The 20,404-nt window shown below is 41.9% G+C and overlaps 1 protein-coding gene across 5 annotated transcripts in view; it reads left to right on the plus strand.

The window, feature by feature from the left end:
• Window positions 1-20,404, plus strand: part of KDR (kinase insert domain receptor) — a 45,512-nt gene that overhangs the window by 9,802 nt on the left and 15,306 nt on the right. For all 5 annotated transcript variants that reach the window (XM_007121132.4, XM_028491831.2, XM_028491829.2 and 2 more), the window contains exons 5-21: window positions 71-239; window positions 817-956; window positions 1,589-1,766; window positions 3,183-3,297; window positions 3,388-3,551; window positions 5,518-5,674; window positions 6,768-6,891; window positions 7,418-7,526; window positions 8,585-8,926; window positions 10,972-11,118; window positions 11,844-11,975; window positions 14,532-14,638; window positions 15,067-15,202; window positions 15,560-15,664; window positions 17,230-17,343; window positions 17,920-18,008; window positions 18,607-18,760. In XM_007121132.4, the coding sequence (XP_007121194.1) occupies window positions 71-239; window positions 817-956; window positions 1,589-1,766; window positions 3,183-3,297; window positions 3,388-3,551; window positions 5,518-5,674; window positions 6,768-6,891; window positions 7,418-7,526; window positions 8,585-8,926; window positions 10,972-11,118; window positions 11,844-11,975; window positions 14,532-14,638; window positions 15,067-15,202; window positions 15,560-15,664; window positions 17,230-17,343; window positions 17,920-18,008; window positions 18,607-18,760 (2,482 nt within the window). The remainder of the gene's footprint in view (window positions 1-70; window positions 240-816; window positions 957-1,588; window positions 1,767-3,182; window positions 3,298-3,387; window positions 3,552-5,517; window positions 5,675-6,767; window positions 6,892-7,417; window positions 7,527-8,584; window positions 8,927-10,971; window positions 11,119-11,843; window positions 11,976-14,531; window positions 14,639-15,066; window positions 15,203-15,559; window positions 15,665-17,229; window positions 17,344-17,919; window positions 18,009-18,606; window positions 18,761-20,404) is intronic.

Below are 20,404 nucleotides of genomic sequence, written 5' to 3' on the forward strand. Positions count from 1 at the left end.
CTTTAGTGTTCATGGTTTTTACTTTTGGATAGCACTTGATTAAATATTTGGTATTTCTTTTTCTACCCAGAGGTATCCAGAAAAGAGGTTTGTTCCTGATGGTAACAGAATTTCCTGGGAGAGCAAGAAAGGCTTCACTATTCCCAGCTACATGATCAGCTATGCTGGCATGGTCTTCTGTGAAGCAAAAATTAATGATGAAAGTTACCAGTCTATTATGTACATAGTTGTGGTTGTAGGTAAGAGGACAATTCCCTTCTGTATCATTAATGTCAGACAATAAAGATTAGCTTCTTATATTAAGATTCTGGAGGACAAGAGATACTGAGAAATATATTATTTCAAGATTTGTGGTTAAGCAATTCATTACATCTGCTCTTCTCTACCCAGTAAACCTATGTGCAACTGAGGTTTTTCTCCTTCCTTACCAAGACCAAGGATGAATAAGAGTTCTGTTATGGGAACATATTTTTTGGAAAATTCAATGTTCAGAGCATTGCTTGGCGTCAAATCTTTTAATTATACCTATTTTATGGAAAGTTTGGTAACTTATTAAAGCTGGCCCCATTGACTATTGAATTCTCAGATTTCACTGCTTTTCTGTCTACTGGGCTACAACATCTTTGAGATCCCTTTAGGGCTGCTTTGTGAATCTCTGTAGACCATTTTCCTGGGAGTTAACCAAGGTTTGGGGAGGCCCTCAGGGAAAAATGATGTGGCACGTTTTGAAGTTGCATCATGTCTGAAAAAATGTGTGCCAAGTTATAGATTTTGGTTTCCCTCTCACTTTCTGTTTTTCCAATTTACTTGCTCCAGGGTACAAGATTTATGATGTGGTTCTGAGCCCCCCTCACGGAATTGAGCTGTCTGTTGGAGAGAAGCTCGTCTTAAATTGTACGGCAAGAACTGAACTAAATGTGGGGATTGACTTCAACTGGGAATACCCTTCTTTGAAGGTAACACTAACAATTCAAAGCCAGACCTCCAAATACTTTGATAATAAGCTCCAACGAAGTTTGCTTGAGAGAGATAGGGACCTCTTTGGCCAGATAAAATGTAAGGGCCTTAACTTACACTAACACACACACACACACACACACACACACACACACACACACATTTTAAGAGAACTGTAGGACATACAGCACCCATGGAAAAAAAAGATGCAAAAGCAAGAACTCTGTCCAGGCTGTGAAGATTAGTTTTCTTTAGGGGATTATGTCTTTCTAGGTTGCATTATTTCTCTGTTCTCCAAAGTCCTTGATCTGTTTTCCCTTTAAGGGAATTTCTTTTCAAGAGGTGGCATGAGACACACTTCTCCTTAAACAGTGGTCGTATTTCCTTGTGTTTCTGCAGTTTATATTGATCTCATTCCCATTATGTGAGGTTTTAAAATGCCTGATTCGGTTGATTCTATTTATTTCTCCTGAAACCAAATGTATTGGTCATCAGCATGATGATAAAAGTTCAGAAGTATCTATTATTAGCATTAAATAGTGTTCACCAAAGGCCAAGACTTTTGTGGGTATCTAGAAACTACCAGGGAATGTTATTCTGGACTTTGGAAGTTCACTAAACTCTTTTTCAGCATCAGCATAAGAAACTTGTAAACCGGGACCTAAAAACCCAGTCTGGGAGTGAGATGAAGAAGTTTTTGAGCACCTTGACTATAGATGGTGTAACCCGGAGTGACCAAGGGTGGTACACCTGTGCCGCTTCCAGTGGGCTCATGACCAAGAAGAACAGCACATTCATCAGGGTCCATGGTAAGCTAAGATTTCCTTTGGAATTATGCTCTGCCTTGAAAAGTGAGATGATTTAAATAAATTTAGGTCAGCTAGTGATTCCTATTTTGCTCGTTCAGAAGATGTTTTTGAGCTCTTGCTAGGAAGACCACTTGACCTCAAGGTCAAGAGCGTAGCTTGGGTTCAAATCCCAACTTTAAAGATGAGATGAGCTGATGTAGTAAGGGCTCACTACATATTACTTGTTGTTGCTATTATTATTATCACTATAATAAGCAGAGGGTTATCATCTAAGATCATTTTTAAATTTTCATTTGATCGCAAGGCCGAGAGCCTTCCCTGAATAAGCATGGGCCTTGCAATTGGTGAAACCTGTATTTAGTTACTTTCTGTGGGGCTTTGAGATAATAACTTAATGTCCCATTGATTCTCTTTCACTCACATAAATGTCTCAGTTTAGATGATAATTTGTATGGCATCCAACTTATAGGCCTTCATAAGGGTTTGGATTTTATAATATGGGAATGCATAGAAGGGTTTTGAGTAGAGAGAGACATGCTCTGGCTTATGTTTTTATAGGATCACTATGTGGGTTATTTTAATGTGAAATACTTTAGGGGAGTAAGGGCAGAAGTAGAGAGACTAGTTAGAAGGCTAATTGCAGTCATCCGGGTGAGAGATGGTGGGTGGCTTAGACAAGGGTGGTAGAAGCGGAGGTGGTCAGAAGTGACCTGATTCTGGATGTATTTTTGAAGATAGAGCCAGTAGGGTTTGCCTGTAGATTCCCTGGCTGTGGGATATAAGAGAAAAAGAATGGAAGATGACCTTTGCGTTTTTAGCGTGAGCAACTAGGTGAGTGGTAGTTTTCTTAACCGAGATAGGGAAGATAGGAAGAGGAGTAGGATTTGGGGACACAGGGTTGAGTGGCTTCATTTGGAGATGCCCACTAAATATACAAGTGGAGACTTTAATACATTAACCTAGAACCCAGGGAAGTCAGGGGCAGGAGATACAGATTTAGGAGGAATGTGTAATTGACAAGAGGAAGGTGTTGGTAAAGAGGTCTGAGGACTGAGTCCTGGGGCACATGGGAGGTATGTATAGGGTGTCATGGGAACAGAGGAGAAGGAGCACCCAAGGTCCCCTGGGGGACGTAGGGAAAGCTTCACAGAGAAGCAAATGCTTGAGTTGAGTGAGATTTGAGTGCTCCGTAGACTTGTGGAACAGACTGGCGGAGAGAGAAAAGCTAACGCAGAGACCACAGGTGAGGGAGAACCTGGAGTGGGACCTGTAGAAGGGTGAGATGGGGACTCTCTGAACAGCAGTGACTCACACCCCCAAGGTCTTTGACTCTTCACTTGAAATGAAAAACTAAACCAAATGGCCATTTATAAGAAGTTGCCATTTACGAGAAAAATGATTTTTATTTTCTTCCAGAAAAACCTTTTGTCGCTTTCGGTAGTGGCATGGAATCTTTGGTGGAAGCCACCGTGGGAGACCGTGTCAGAGTCCCTGTGAAGTGCCTCGGTTACCCTCCTCCAGAAATAAAATGGTAACGACTGGAAATAAATGCAAAGCCTTGTTCCACGTGAAAGCAAATCCTTAGATTGGACTCACTTCTGGGATTTGTTTTTCCCCACAGGTATAAAAATGGAAGACCCATTGAGTCCAATCACACAATTAAAGTGGGGCACGTACTGACTATTATGGAAGTGAGTGAAAAAGACACGGGAAATTACACTGTCATCCTTACCAATCCCATTTCAAAGGAGAAACAGAGCCACGTGGTATCTCTGGTTGTGAATGGTGAGTCCATTCAGTTTTCCTTCTCTTTATCTGTTATAGAGAGTATGATTATGTCCTCCTGAACAGCCAGGCCACCATTCCTTTGGTGTCTCTGCCTCACTTACATCCTGAGTAGCTCCGGTGTATAAAAATGATCCAGGACAGTGCGGCTGAAGTGAGGTGTGGGACAGTATGCTCCGGACATGTTTGCTTAAGAGGCCATGCGCCTGAACCATTTGGTGGTCGAAGTCGAGCCTGAAGTAGATGCTTCAGCCGATGGCTAGATGCTGTGACATAAGAGTGCCCACAGGGACAGTCATCAGGCCCCAGTTGCAGTACCTTTGAATTGTGCTCCTGGCATGCAAATGTTTAAGACTCTTCTTGAATTTTGTGGGAAGCTTCTAGTTTGATTTGGGGGTTGATGTATCAGGGATGCACAGGCAGCTTCCAATGCAGAAGGCTTTTGCAGGTGGACACTGTTGGCTGGTTGGAAGTGTTTTAATTTTTTTTTCAACAGGAATCTGGGATCTGACTCTGAGGCTGTAAAGGGGGAGATATTAAGTTTTTGATTTAAGAATGATTTGGACTCTATTTTTCCAAACTGAAAGATACTTATTTACGATACGTACTCCGGGTGGGGAGGAGAAAGGCATCATGGTCAAGTAAATGTGGGAGATGCTAAGTTGATGGACATAGTATATTGCCATTCTCCAGTGGTGGGTGGGAGACATAGAGTAGCCAAGGCTTTAACAAACTTATTTGACCAGAGCACCCCTCCCCCATACATCCATTAATATCTTGCTCCAAACACAGGTTGGGAAATGCCTCTCTGTTGTAATTCTTTGTGCTTTCTACTGTCATGGCAGATTAAAACTTCAGGATCTTCTCATGTGACAGTAAGGTGCTTCCCTGTATATCCTGCCAAGCTCTGTATGTCTGCTGAGCTTGGCTTCGTTTCTTTGCTGGGACATCAGCTTCGGGGAGTATTTTAATGATAACAGGTTCCAGAAATGTCACTTAGGAGCCACTTGGGAGTAGGAGTTTGGGGAGTATAGAGAAGCTGGGAAGCTGAAAAGTAGGGTGGAGAGAAGGAAAGGAACAAGAAATAAATATGTAAAAATGGACAGTGAATAACTCTATCTCATTCATCCAGGAAGTCACTAAACGTTTGATTCACCCGAGCATTTACCCTGCTCTATAAAACAAAGATAAAAAAAGAAGTCAAGGTTTGAAAGTATAATCTGAGGCTTTAGGTTGGTAGTGATGAGAAGATAGTTTCACATTAATGACTTTGGAGCCAAAAAAAGAGAGAAAAAAGGGAGAGAAGGAGGAAAAGACAGGGAAGGAATGGAGGGAGGAAGGGAAGAAAACAGGAAAGGATGGGAGAGAGGAGGGGAGAAAGGAAGGAAGGGGAAGAAGGAGGGAGAGATGGAGAAGCAGGCATGGTGGGTGACCTTGGGCAAGTCATTTCACTTTTTAATTTTTCCCATGTGTAAAGTGGAGGACAATAACAGTGGCTGTGAGGAGTAAATGAATTAATTGATGTAAAGCACTTAGAACAATGCTCAGTACATGTACATGTACTTGCTGTATTATTCACAACTGTTTTCCTCCTGGAGCCTTGTCTGATCTTGTGAAATTGGCGGGGATGAGGAGAACTATCTCTGTAATGTAGATGTGAGAAAAAGGTGAGGCACAGGGTGGCGAGACTGACACAAAGTCAATCAACTTACTAGTTTATTATTATTGTTCAATCAACTCACTAGTTTATTATTATTGTTATCATGAGTATCACTAGAAGTCAGGTGTCCTGTTTCCAAATCTAGATGTTCTTTGAAAAAGCAAATGGGGAAAAAAAAAAAAAAAAAAAGCAAATGGGGGCAAAAATTCTATGCTTGGAAAAACACAGGCTTTAGTTGCTGAAAACTTCTACTTTCCATTCCTCAAAGCTGATTGACAATTCAAAAGCTGTCTTTCCCATCTCCAGTCCCACCCCAGATTGGTGAGAAATCTCTGATCTCTCCCGTGGACTCTTACCAGTATGGCACCTCCCAAACGCTGACGTGCACGGTCTATGCCGTTCCTCCCCCCAGTCACATCCTCTGGTACTGGCAGCTGGAAACAGAGTGTACCTACCAGCCCACGTGAGTAGGACCACACCCTTTGTTTCCTGCTCTTTTGCATTTAAAAAAATATTTATTCATTTGTTTTATTTTTAGATTCCACATGTAAGTGGTATCATACAGTATTTGTTTTTGTCTGGCTTACTTAGTACTATAACCTCTAGGTCCATCCATGTTGCTGCAAATGGCATTGTTTCATTCTTTATATGGCAGTGTAGTATTCCACTGTATATATGTACCACATCTTCTTTATCTATTCCTCTGTGGATGGACATAGCCAAGCTATGATATGACACCATTCCAAGCCAAGAAGACTATCTCTAAGAAGGTTATCCCTCAAGTGGTACTCTTAATCTCCTTCCGTCTTTCTCTGTGCTTACGTCTTTAGGAGATGTCATTCCTTGGGGTATCCCGCTTTGAGATTAGCTAGCTCTCTCTTCAGGTTGGCCCTGATGTCCATCTCTCTGAGTGCAGTTTCTTTGCTCACTTTGTTAATTGCCAGTCTTTGGTTTTTCTCCTTATACCAATCAACTGGTGAATACCACAGTCTCCTTATCTGTGAGAAGGTACATCTCAGAGGAAGTGCTGATGGATGCAAGGGAGCGGTAGACCTTGGAGCCTCAGGCCCGGCTTATCAGGTCCTAACACAAGTCCAGACATCCTTAGGAAAAAAAACAAGTCACCCACCACCACCCTAAGCAGTTCACTTCCTGTTGTTGTTTTTGAGATGGCCTCTATTAGTTTCTTCCTCAGATGCTGACCATTTCCTACACAAAGGCCACAGTCCCAGGGAGATTAAGAAGCCCAATGGCTTCTTAGTTTCCTTGCCTTCCTTTGAACTAAATTAACTTGAATTGTCTTGTCGATCCAATTTATGAATGGAGGTTTGTTCCCAGAATAGCTGCTTCCCTCCTGTATCCTGAATGAATCTACCTAGAACCTTTTCCTTTATTGCTGAGGCCTATTTTTAATTGGCGCCAAGTCTTGTAACGTGGTAGGGTGCGTTGGAAGTTATTTCTAAGAATGTAATAACCAAAGTCTGACTCCTTTCCTTGCTATTGATATGAATTAAAGAAAAATTAAGTCATGATATCATGTTACCTCTTTCTTATAGCCAAGCTGCCTTAACGACAAACCCACATACCTGTAAAGAATGGAGAAATGTGGAGGACTTCCAGGGGGGAAACAAAATCGAAGTCAACAAAGATCAATTTGCCCTAATTGAAGGAAAAAACAAAGTGAGTTTGAAGTTCTTTAATTTGAAAATCTGTCTCTCTTTTATGGAAGGATGGAGTGAAAGCAGGGTAAAATAATATCAATGTGTGAGGAATACTGGCAATTGATCATCAAATAAATCGGATGATAAAATACTAGCATGTTAAGTCAGTTTGAAAACACCATTAACTTTTAGAAACACCATTGACTTATTGTTACTGTATCAGAGAAAAATAAAACACATATGCCATTAACTCTGTACATGGGATGTATGGTGATTCTGATTTTATAAACATGGAAATGAGAAAAGGTATGTAATGTTGTCTTAAAGCACATTCTTTATTCCATGGTTTCCAAAACTCATTTTGTATGATGTGTGAGCTGCACCAGCATAATGATAATTGCACGGATTTGAGCGTGGTCAGTGCTGGAGTCTGAATGGAGTAAGCAGGTTGCAGCAGTGGTGGGAATGCTGAATTTTAGTCTGAATGCACGTGCATAAACACAGCCTCCATTGTTTATGGCCTGTGATTTGTTTTTTTTCCACAGACTGTAAGTACCCTTGTTATCCAAGCAGCCAATGTATCCGCTTTGTACAAATGTGAAGCAGTGAACAAAGCTGGGAGAGGAGAGAGGGTTATCTCCTTCCACGTGACCAGTAAGTGCTCTCCAGGGGCTGGGCTATCTGATACTCTGTTGTCCTGGCCATTCCCATGAGTGGCGTGGCTTTAGGAAGGGGAGTTGGATGGCTAATTGATGCTTTTGTTCATAAAGGAGAGTTCCTTAGTTAGCTCCTGGGCTCGCGTGAAGTCAGTACATCTGACTTCACAGGAGAGGGAGCATGGGTTCACACGTGGTTTTCTTTTTTTTTTTTTTTTTTTTATTTTTTTTGCGGTACATGGGCCTCTCACTGTTGTGGCCTCTCCCGTTGCGGAGCGCAGGCTCCGGACGCGCGGGCTCAGCGGTCATGGCTCACGGGCCCAACCGCTCTGCGGCACGTGGGATCTTCCCGGACTGGGGCACGAACCCGTGTCCCCTGCATCGGCAGGCGGACTCTCAACCACTGCGCCACCAGGGAAGACCCACACGTGCTTTTGAAGCTCAAGTCCTGCATCATATTTTTGTCTTTGTCATCAGAGTGCAGCACAGTGCTTGGCTTAGCGAGGTTCAGTCAACGTTTATGTGCTTGCTATTGAACAGCTGACAAGGTTGGGTTTTTGGGAGGCAATTGTAATGACATTGGAGCAGTGCCTTCCCAATACTACCGACTTTGTTCATCTTAATTTTATGGCTCAGCTTTAGCTGACTGGATGGAATAAAATATTTCAGTCTGAGCTAATTCACTGTAATAAACATAGCTTTCCTGTCAGTGAGTGTTATATATTAATGAGGAATTAATTTTTTAAATCCCAAGTTATAATTATCTGCTTTGAATTGGGGGGGGGGTTAATCTTAAAAACCGTGCTTAGAGCTCAAAGTGGAGATTTCATATATATCTGAGGAATTCATTTACATTTCGAAATAATGTATTTTGGCAAAATAATACATTTTGAATCTGGAATTGTCCAGTTCGGTTGTCTCCTTGTATTCCATCATCTGGGAATGCCAGAGCTTCACTTCTCTTGGTGCTTTATCGCAGACTGAAGGCAACAAGGAAGCAATAGTGTGCTGCCCAAGTTAAATCACTGTCTTCTAAGCATGGGTTTTACATTTCAGGGTGTCCTGAAATCACTTTGCAACCTGGCACCCAGCCCACCGAGCAGGAGAGCGTGTCTCTGTGGTGCTCCGCGGACAGAACTATGTTTGAGAACCTCACGTGGTACAAACTTGGCCCACAGGCTCTGCCCATCCACGTGGGAGAGCTGCCCACACCTGTTTGCAAGAACCTGGATGCTCTTTGGAGAATGAATGCCACGATGATCTCTAATAGCACAAATGACATTTTGATCATGGAGCTGCAGAATGCATCCTTGCAGGACCAAGGAGACTACATCTGCTTTGCTCAGGACAGGAAGACCAAGAAAAGACATTGCGTGGCCAGACAGCTGACAGTCCTAGGTAGGGAGGTAACTCTGGACCATCCAGAAGCAGTTGGGATGCCGTAAATGTAATGCTTTCAGGGGTTGTGTGAAGATTGTCCTCTAGCAGCTTATGAAGTAGACCGGTCAGCACTTATCTTGCACAAAGTCCTCAAGTCAGAAGGAAGCTAATCATGGTGAAGTGATGTATTAAAAAGAGAAAATAACCCCATTCTTTCCAACCCTGATGGTGGGGTCACTCACTACTATCTGCAAGGGATTCCCCTAAACCAGGGAAGTTTCTGCCTCATTCTTGGGCATTCAGTTATTTAAATAGACACATATTTGTGAATGCCTACCATGAGCTAGGAGGGTGCCGGAAGTTCATAGTGGTGGACAGAGTGAGAACACAGACAACTGCTGGGCTGTGGAGTACAGTGAGGTCTCTGTGTCCATGAGGACAGGGGTTGTTTCTGTTTTACTCCTTGCTGAGCTCCAGGCATAGAACATAGTGGCACATACTGCGTGCTTGAAAAGACATCTGCTGCCTGAAGAGTGTGGTGATGGGGTTGTTTAAGACCTGTGAGAGCCTCTGGGAGGGATGCTGCACTCAGTGCCTGTACCTCTGTGGTACAGCTCACGGTCAATGAGATGAGCATTTTAGGGAGCAGAAAGCTTTGTAAATCCCACACCGAGTCACTCTCTACACCTCCTCTAACCCCGTGCCTTTGCACAAAATCCGTGCAGACACGGCTCTGTCTCTGGGGAAATCAGTCAAATTTGGGGAGTTTCTCTGTGCTATCTCCTTCCATTTTCTCCTCTCCGTAGTGTCCCTTCCTAGTTTCAAGGATGCATGTGTTCTGTTTGTTTTTTTTTTAACTGTCGGGAAGGGGGAACTGCCCAGATAAACTAATTTATACCAAAGTTTTAGAGGAATAATATTTTCAAAGGCCTTGACATATTTTAAGAGGTATTTTCAAACAGGCACTAGGATAGATTTTGCTAGTGTTGAGACTCTGGTGTCAGAAGAAGAGATGTTTTCGAGTGAAGTCATCCCAAGGCCTTTCAAATCACACCCCATATATGATCATGGTTTTTCTGTTCATCTTGGTGACTGGTCTGGTTTCAAGCTAATGAAGAAATTCAGAAAGAGATGTGAAGGAGGTTCCTGGCTTTGCCATGCCCAGGAAATACATGCTCACAATGAGCTGGTTTGCTCTCTTAAGGACTCCCAAGTTTTTTCCAAAAATTATTCTTGGAAATAGACTAGAGTCCATTTGCTTAAGTCCCAGCGTAGTTCACCATTGAGGTAATCTAATTTTGCTAAATGTTGAAGTGGATTCTTTCAGCAGGATTCTTTTCGATGTTCAATTGGTTTGGACAAGATGTTTCCACAGCACTTTGATGATTTGTAGGAAAGGTTAAATCTAAAGTTGTCCTGTACATTTAAATGAGTACCTATGGGCTTCATTTTTTAAAAATCTTTGACTTTCCTTAGAGTATCATTGTTCTGTCTGTGTTTTAGTGGAAATGCTGAGTTCAACTGTTTACTTAGTTATAAGGACTGTGATAAGTTGTTTAACCCCTTTCATCTGCGAAGTAAGGCTAATACTGCCCACCATAGGGTTGATAGTGAAAAACAGAAACAGGACAAATGAGTTTTGTAAAAACGACCAAATAAATATAAGGCATTCTTTGTTGAATTACACTGAAGTTATGTACTTTCCAAGAGAAACATGGCAGAATTCTTGTGCGTCACTGGATAGAATTTATTTATTTATTTATTTGGAGGGAAGTCAAGGGTGACAACTTTTATTTTGTGATGTGATTACCAGCTTGAATCACTAATATGAATGTTCAAAGAGATGCAGTAATGTGTCTGAACTGACTGACTTGTTTCATTTAACTTTACGCCATGAACAATGCTCCAGTTATCAACCTCTGTGTATTTTCGGCTTAGTAAATTAACAGTTTACTAAATGGTTTAATAGTTTACTGATACGAAAACCACTTCAAAACTTATAACTAAATGTCCTATGATTTGTGTGTGTGTGTGTGTGTGTGTGTGTGTGTGTGTGTGTGTAGAGCGCATGGCACCCACGATCACAGGAAACCTGGAGAACCAGACAACAAGTATTGGTGAAACCATCGAAGTTTCCTGCACAGCATCTGGGAATCCCCCTCCACAGATTACGTGGTTTAAAGATAATGAGACTCTTGTGGAAGATTCAGGTGAATAGAGCATGTCGGTCTCTTTTTGGCTGCAGAATTTTCCTAGAGATATTAACTAAAATCCATATTATTTCTTTCTTAAAAAATTATTTATTTACTCATTTATTTATTTTTATTAAGGTATATCGATGTACAATATTATTTAAGGTACAGGTGGACAGCATAGTGAGTCTCAATTTTTAAAGATGATTCTCCATTTATAGTTATAAAATATTGACCGTATCCCCTGTGCTGTACAATATATCCTCGTAGCTCATTTATTTTGTACGTAGTAGTTTGTACCTCTTAATCCCCTACCCCTATCCTGCCTCTCTCTCCCCTGTCCCCTCTCCCCACGGGTCACCACTTGTTTGTTCTCTATATCTGTGAGTCTGTTTCTTTTTTGTTATATTCACCAGTTTGTTTTATTTTTTAGATTCCACATAGAAGTGTCATACAGTATAAAATCCATATGGTTTCTTGATTTGTTTTAGGTAGAACAGAAAGCAATATTACTGTCCATGGTCTGGCTCATCTCATAGACTTGGAACCCGAGTATTCAGAGCCTGCTGAATTCTCGTGGAAGCCAGGGGTGCTGAGACAGCAGTTGACCCTGTATGACTCTTTTTAGAGTTAGATAATAGCCCAAGATAAAGGGAAACATTTACATTAAAAAATTTTTTTGTCCTGAAAAACTCTACCAGACCACATCATAAATAAAAACCATCATTTTCCCCCTTTCTCAGGCATCGTGCTAAAAGATGGGAACCGGAACCTAACTATCCGCAGGGTGAGGAAGGAGGATGAAGGCCTGTACACCTGCCAGGCTTGCAGTGTTCTCGGGTGTGCAAAAGTGGAGGCGTTTTTCATAGTGGAAGGTCAGTGGGAATTCATAGACAATCAGCTAATTAAAAAATTAGCTTGAGGGGCTTCCCTGGTGGCGCAGTGGTTGAGAGTCCGCCTGCCGATGCAGGGGACGCGGGTTCGTGCCCCGGTCCGGGAGGATCCCACGTGCCACAGCAGTGAGAGGCCCGCGTACCGCAAAAAAAAAAAAAAAAAAATTAGCTTGTATCTTATATATACTCATATACTTTGATTAGCTTGTATCTTATATATACTCATATACTTTGGGCAGGAGGGTTATGGTTGCACAGCAGTGAGAGGCCCGCGTACCGCAAAAAAAAAAAAAAAAAAAATTAGCTTGTATCTTATATATTCTCATATACTTTGGGCAGGAGGGTTATGGGTGGTTTTAATATTCTTTGTACTTTGTATGTTTTCTACTATAAGTATATGTTATTTTAACCAGAAAACATAATTAATGTTATTTTAATTCTGCTCTCATCACATTTCTATCCCCGCAGTTCTCACTGTGGAAAAATTCTTAGCCAGGCGGGTGGAATGTCCTCCTTTCCCTGATTCTTTCTTCGTATGAATGGCTTAATTAACTTGTTATGAAAATTATGCCTCTATATTTATTAGGTAGAATTGCTGCCTAGTCATGAAAGTCAGTGCTATCTAGATAGTCACAAAGGTTCATAGGTTTTATTGGACCAAAGATAATTAAGATTCATTTGTAAGCAATAGACCATTGCTTCTCTGAAATGGAAAATTTGGGGTTCTTATCTAAATGTGTATGCAGGAATGATGTGAAATCTGGCATTTTCTCAGATGGGAAAGGTGAATTTGTGACAGAATATTTTATCTTCAAAAGTGTATTCCTATGTCTTTTTAAAAATAACCCATCAGGGGACAGTGAAACTGTATTATGTGGGTGAAGGAATGGTATGCAAGGGGAAAAGAGAAGGGTGGTGATAGATGGAGGAACTGATGGATTTCTATGCACTCATCCTAATTTGTCTCTCAAAGACTAGATTTTAGTCCCTTTAGTCTGTCAAATCTATGTTGCCAAGTATTACATCTCAATACCTTGACTTCTTTTCAAATCTATAGGCTTATTACCATTTTGTAAACTGCACTTGCAAATAAAGATTTCAAGTGACATGGTGGTTTTGTCACTTTCAAAGTGTTTCATGTTTTAGGCAAAATCCTACGGGAGACTTTCCAGTTCTCTCCCATGCTTTGCCTCAGCTCTGTTAGCTGTCTGCAGGTGGTTACCAAGAGGCCTAACTAGGTAACCTTGGCACAGAGATTATATTTACTTCTCACCGGAAGAGAATACTAAGAAAGGAAGAGGTAAATATTTAATGCTCCTGCTAGTTTCCCAAATGTTCATATGGGAATATTAATGCACCAACTTATATAGACAGTTGAATCTTTGAACTTTTTAGTAGGAACAAACAGACTTTTAAATCTCTATGTATAAATAGAGAATTCCTTCAGTAAGACCACCAGAGAAACAAAAATCTACTTCCAAGCATACTTGGTGCTTGTCTCTCAACTATAACTCTTATTTTGCTAACTAATTAATTACTTGTCTTTCTGTCTTCTTGAGGCTGCCTGAGCCACTCTCACAGCTTGTGGCCCAGTTTGATTCACATTGCACTCATCCAATGGGAGACCCTAAGTGATAATTGCTTCCTTATCACCACTGTGCTAATCACTCTTGGTTGAAAGCCTCCTCTGGGCTTAATTTTCCTCACTCAGAGCTGTCCTCTGGAGTCCTGAACATCCGCAGCTTTCCTTGCTGACCTCCAGCTTTTTCTCTTCTCTTTCCTTTCCTGAGCATGTTTAAACTCATACTGCCAGGCCACGCCTGAGGCACTCACCTCAGCTCTTTCTCTTTCCTCACTGAGGCTCCTGCCACACAAGGATGGGGTAGTGAAATGTTAGCCAGTGTTGGACAGACCTTGTTTAACTCCTGACCATTCCATCAACTTGCTGTGTGCCCTTGATGAAGTAGCTTAACCTCTCTGAGCTTGCTTCTCCATCTGAAAACTGAGGGTTATTGAGACTGAGTGACATGACATATCTAAAGTGGTGAGCATCTCGTAGGTGCCTAGTCACCAATAGCTCTCTGGCCAAAGGACTACATTTATTTCCCTACGACAGTCCTTCCGCAAACTCCATACAGATCAAAATATCGACCAACAGCATAAAACCAAACATTTATTTTCCCCAAATAGAATACTTTTCTTCTCTATAGAGCACGATCTGTTTTTTTTTTTTTTTCCATCAAAGTCTGCTCTGCTTCCAAATGCTTTCTGTTTGTCTTTTAGGACATTAATATTTCTCTCTTAATTACTTTAGAATTTTACTGTTGGAAGTTTTCATGAGCAATGTTTTGCAATGTTTTAAATTATTCATTAAGAATATTATAAACTCCATTCAAGTTAGACGGTTGTGACTATTATTGTCTAGGATTTTCCTGAGTTGGTAAGATTGAGATTTTGCTTTAGTGTGGAACTTTGTTATTTTATATCAAAAGGTATGAGTTTCCAGTTGTTGATGCTTATTCATTTTTGTCTTTCCAGGTGCCCAGGAAAAGACAAACTTGGAAGTCATTATTCTAGTAGGCACTGCAGTGATTGCCATGTTCTTCTGGCTACTTCTTGTCATCGTTCTACGGACCGTTAAGCGGGTAACAAAATAATTTCCCTTCCGTCCCATGCACGTTGGCTTTCATGATTAATGAAAGCTGACTGGGGTTCTTTGAGTTGATTCTTCCCATTGTTATTGGCTCAATAGGTGCAATTTTCTTTCTATACAATAACCTTCTTACCCACTTGCTTTTGGCTAGACCACTGGGCTTTAATTGATAGAAGCAGCAAGAGAAGAAATGGGCTTGGACTGTCTAGTGTAATTAAGATTTAAGAATTAAATTCTGAGCTCATTTGGGGGTCGAGGGGACACTGGGAGCAGAATGATAATAGGACTACTCTCACACACTATGAGCCATTTAGAAAATGAGACACCAAGAATGGGGCTTCTATAAACAACAGTAACAAGCACAGAGAACAACAGCCAGACAACAGGGTGTGTGTGACTGGAAGGAGCAATGCTTTCCAGGCCAGTGGAGGGGAACTGAAGACGGGCTACTTATCCATCGTCATGGATCCAGACGAGCTCCCCCTGGATGAGCGCTGTGAGCGCCTGCCTTATGATGCCAGCAAATGGGAATTCCCCAGAGACCGGCTGAAACTAGGTGTGTTTTCAAGTGATATGAATTTGATATTGGGTTTACCAGGCCATCTCTTCCTCTTTTAGGCTGATGACAAATCTAGGCTATTTAAATGTTGGATCCTGGTTCAGAAAATTCATTCCATCTCGTGAATTTGAGTAATCGTCCATTTAGTCACTTAGAAGTAGGGTCCCTGTGTAATCACCCAAAGCAGGACATTCAGAGGGTGAAGAGGGAGGTATTAAATCATTAAGCCAGGACAAGGGGGTCAACTGTACTGTCCATGATAAACTGGGATGTATGGTCACCCTATCAAGTCAGAATCTTTGCCTATCGCTTTGGTGGTGAGCTAGTCCAAGTCTGTTTTGTCGTTGACTCTAGGTAAGCCTCTTGGCCGTGGTGCCTTTGGGCAAGTGATTGAAGCAGATGCCTTTGGAATTGACAAGGCAGCAACCTGCAAGACAGTGGCTGTCAAAATGTTGAAAGGTAAAAGCAAAATTCTATGGTGATGTATCCCTCTATCTGTTTCATCCCATCTTTAAACATGATGAAAGGCTTGTATCAGTGGCTCTGTGGCTATGTGGGCCCACTAGCCAAACATGCAGCCAGGCTATACGATGCTTTTGTACAAACTAGATAAAAATTTCCTCTTTTATAGACTCATGCCAGGGTCCACAGCCTGGCAGGCAAAGTTGGGATGGATCTGAGCTCCCCTACCACCCCACCTTGCCTGGGAGCCCTTGCACAGATCACAGCTTGTACAACTATATCTAGTAGCCCGGCTACAGGAAAAAAATACCTTGGTTACATCAAAACTGTTTTCTCAGTGTACTGTAGTGCATTAGTAAGATAATTACAGACCATCAAGAAACGGAAGGGGCTTCCCTGGTGGCGCAGTGGTTGCGCGTCCGCCTGCCGATGCAGGGGAACCGGGTTTGCGCCCCGGTCTGGGAGGATCCCACGTGCCGCGGAGCGGCTGGGCCCGTGAGCCATGGCCGCTGAGCCTGCGCGTCCGGAGCCTGTGCTCCGCAACGGGAGAGGCCACAACAGCGGGAGGCCCGCATATCACAAAAAAAAAAAAAAAAAAAAAGAAACGGAAAAAGAAATTTGATGTAATAAGTAAAAATAGCAGCATGCAAAAAACAGCATGTTCCCTAGAATTGGAATATGTAAAAGATTTTCACATATAAAAGACAATATGCAAAATAAGAATGGTTATGCTGGGGAAAAAAGGATTAAGGGGGACATTTTTAAAATTAAAAGTTTCATAAACAATTGTTAAGCCTAATCGTAGTGGATTTCTGGTCTTGCCTTTTTAATTTTGGGGTGGTGATGCGTATAAAGCTCTTTGCAAGAATTGTGATGTGCTTTCATTGATGGAGACAGTGCTACTGACCCTTTGCCAATAGATCTTGTGCATTTTGAAGGCATCTCTCTCCTTTTGCCTTTTCTCCCTTGTGGCCGAGGAGTATGTAATTTTGAGGTGGCTCATCAGGGCCTGAGGTGTGGACCATGTCTGTGAATTAGAGGGAAGTGTACCAGTCTGTACAGGATCAAACTCACAGTCTTAGCCTCATCGGCCTCATGTGCCAACTGGCTTTGCCAGCTGGCCCTTGTTAAGTTCCTGCTCGGCACAGATTGGTGGGAACTCCAGCATAGCCCCTAACGCATGAGCAATACATGGTGTTGCTTCCTTACGAGGAAGCACTGAAATAATCAGGCCCTAAGAAGCATAGTAAACCTGATATGTGAAAATCCAGTTTTGTAAAAGGAGAAAATCTGGGCATGATTTCATTTGCAGATGTATTCTCCACTTTGCAAAAGACCTCACAATGGCTTCCTTCAAATATCAAACATTCTGGGTGCACTTAAAGAATTCGATTTAGAATTATAAAATATAATTTATGTTTGTCTTTTAATGCAGCTAGCCTGTCAATTGGGTTACAGTTGTATTATCCCTGGAGGGAAAGTTGCACAGATGCACACAGTGTGGCATTAATCCTCCTAAGGTCATGCCTATGTATGATTTCCCTCTTTGTTTGTATTTGTAGAAGGAGCAACACACAGTGAACACCGAGCCCTCATGTCTGAACTCAAGATCCTCATTCATATTGGCCACCATCTCAACGTGGTCAATCTTCTTGGTGCCTGTACCAAGCCAGGGGGTGAGTGTCTATAGATGGCTCTGGCTGTGGGATTTTGGCATATACTTTTCTGCTGGTATTTGAGGGAAACCACCCAACTCCCATGGCCTTGGTTTCCTTAACTTAGGAAACTTTGGCAGATTGCTGTATATAAATATATTTCATGGTGGTTTAATGGGCACTGTAAATTATTCTAGAACGTGAATTAAAAAATACTACATCATTATAATACAGTTTGCTACTTATGTAATAGGTGTTCAGAGGAGAAGAGTAAACTTCCCCCCAAATTTGAAAACAAAGGACTTTAAGAGTAGTCCCCCCTAAAATGGAGTCATCTCAGGTGATTGTGTTGAAAAGCAAGTGGGTGGGTTTTCTTCTGAAATTTTGGTTCATCTTCTGTGGAATTGCCTTTTGGAAAAAGAAAAGTTACAATATAAGGGAAATTGCAGCCAGCTGATTTCTATGACCCTGTTTCCAGTGAAAGGGTGTAGCCTCTTCTGTGATATTTTCTAGCTCATTGATATATTAAACACTTGGTGAGAAACGAGTGAAAATACAAATACATTTTCTCTTCTTGGTATGCTGTGCTGTCTGCAGGGCCACTCATGGTGATTGTGGAATTCTGCAAGTTTGGAAACCTGTCAACTTACTTAAGGAGCAAGAGAAATGAATTTGTCCCCTACAAGGTATGTCATTTCCTAACTCAACTGTGGTCACGTTGTAAAATGGAGAAAAACTCAGAGTTGGTACAGGTTAAGTTTTTTGGTAAAATTCTGCAAAGACTTTGTGAGGAATCTTTTCATGTTACCTCTTGGCTGTTGTAACTTCCTCTTTTACCTTCTAGAGGACACATACTTCTCATGTTTTATTTTTGTGACTCTAATCTACTGACCCATTATAGATGATGCCAAGGAGGGGAAGGTGGGTGTGATTAAGGGTAGGGAATGACAGGTGGAAGGACAGTTCTGGATTATTCTGTCTCTGCCCTGGCCATATGTGGCCCTATGGAGTGTCAATCCCAGTGTCAAAAGCGCCCTAATGTTGGAAGTGTGTCTGAGTGAAACCTGTAACAAGGCCCTTAACTCTAAGCTAGAAAAGAGACAGGCTTTACGGAAGAAAATCTATTATGTAGAACGCTTGACCAAAATTTCAGCCCAGAGATTCCATGATCCTGAAATTGATGTCTCTCATCTTCTTTTAAAAGTTGCAATTGTTTCTATAGTTTAACTACATTGGAGAGATTTTTCTGGTGTTCAAGGAGTTTGTTCATCGGTTTCTTTATAGACTAAAGGGGCACGATTCCGGCAAGGGAAAGAATATGTTGGGGAAATCACCGTGGATCCTAAACGCCGCTTGGACAGCATCACCAGTAGCCAGAGCTCAGCCAGCTCCGGATTTGCTGAGGAGAAATCCCTCAGTGATGTGGAGGAAGAGGAAGGTACCTGCCATTGCTTCCCCCGTACCGAATGCATGCTCTTGTAGGAACAGACGAGGTGACAGGGTGTTACAATGAATTTTGTCCTGGAAAAGTCCAGTATTACCTAATATTTGAAAGAGACCTAAATTTCTAGGAGGCTTTCATTCAGTCTCCCCAAAAGTGAGGGGCAGAAGGTCTAAACCCAGGCTACGTGATGAGGCAGAGCATGGCTAGCCTGAGAAATCTCGGTCCCCCAGGAGGGCTAAGCAGATCTCAACAGTCGAACCAATGCTCTTCAAATCTTGGTTCAACATTTGTCAGCAGGAGAGGCTCAGCGCCATCTTCCGGATGGGCAAAGGAGGCTCTCTGGTGTTCGATCAGCCTCCCCATTGTCCACAGCGGTTCAGTCCCCCCTTGTCTGCTTCACCAGCACAACAGAAGTCCTTCAGTTAATCATACCCAACCTTCTCCAAGGCAGTGTAGGTATCTGTTGTTTCTACCCCAAGTGGCTTATCAAGTCTTCCATATTTCGTCAGAAGAGTCTCGGTCAATACACTTTTCTTTATCCACTTATGCTTCCAATGATATTTTAGTGCTCTTTATGAGTGGAGCTGTGTTCCCAGCCTAACTTTCAGGACCTCTTCCAGCTTCAGGATACACTGTATATCTGCTTCCCTCAGAAGGACCAGAGACAGCTCCGTGGAGGTAGAGATGGGGCTTCCTGACATTTGGGTCTTCTTGAGGCATGAGCTTAGAAGAATTCAATCATGAAATAGCGGAAGAAACCTGCTTCTGTTCCCTTTGACATGAGGCCACAGAGAGAACTTAAAACTGACTTCTTTCCCATAGAAGCCAAGCAGGCAGTGTGAGGCTAGAACTTGGTCTAGAAAAGTGTGGGGAGGTTGTCTGGACCTCACATAACTGGGTGCACGCTGAGTGGAGCCACTTCTGCCCCATCCTCTCTCTCACAAAATGGTGGCCAGAGAGCTGGAAACCCAAGGGCTTGAGGGAGTCTGTCGGAGTAGAGGGGGCATTGGCCCAGAATTTTGCCTCCATTTCTTCATCTGGAAAATGAAAGAGTTTCACTAATTATTCATGGAGAGCCCTCCAGCCCTGAACATAGAAAGTCACTGAGAAAAAGTTCCGTAGTCTTTTTAATACTTACAAGGTTATTATTACAACTGAGTTTTCATTTGCTCTGGTATTTGTCTTCAGGAAAGAAGCCATGTCTTATCTTATCTGACCAAAGTTAAGAGATCATGGTTGAAACGCCCATTAATGTCTTAGTGTTTCTTTGTACTAGTTGCCCGGAAGTAAATACCACAAATTTACGTAAATTCACCTTTCTCTCGATGTTCCTGTCGTCTCTCATTCGTATCCTTGAAGGAAAAAAGCATCCTCACAGGCCAGATTTAATGTGTTTACAGCCCTTTCTCAGTTTAAAAGTGAGAGAAGTAAATATATTTCCGGTATTTTTAGTTAGCCATTGTAGATTATGGTTTGACCTTTGGCCTTTGTCCCAGGACAAAGCCTGGAGAGAAAAGATTCAATGACCCTGGATATTGTTGTTTTATTTTTAGAGTTCTTGATATGAAAACTATTGTTTATCCCTCTGGGTATATGAAAAAAACACAACACTTTAAACAGCAAATTGGTAAAAGCCTG

Source organism: Physeter macrocephalus, chromosome 7, assembly GCF_002837175.3.
Source record: "Physeter macrocephalus isolate SW-GA chromosome 7, ASM283717v5, whole genome shotgun sequence".
Lineage (NCBI taxonomy): Eukaryota > Metazoa > Chordata > Mammalia > Artiodactyla > Physeteridae > Physeter > Physeter macrocephalus.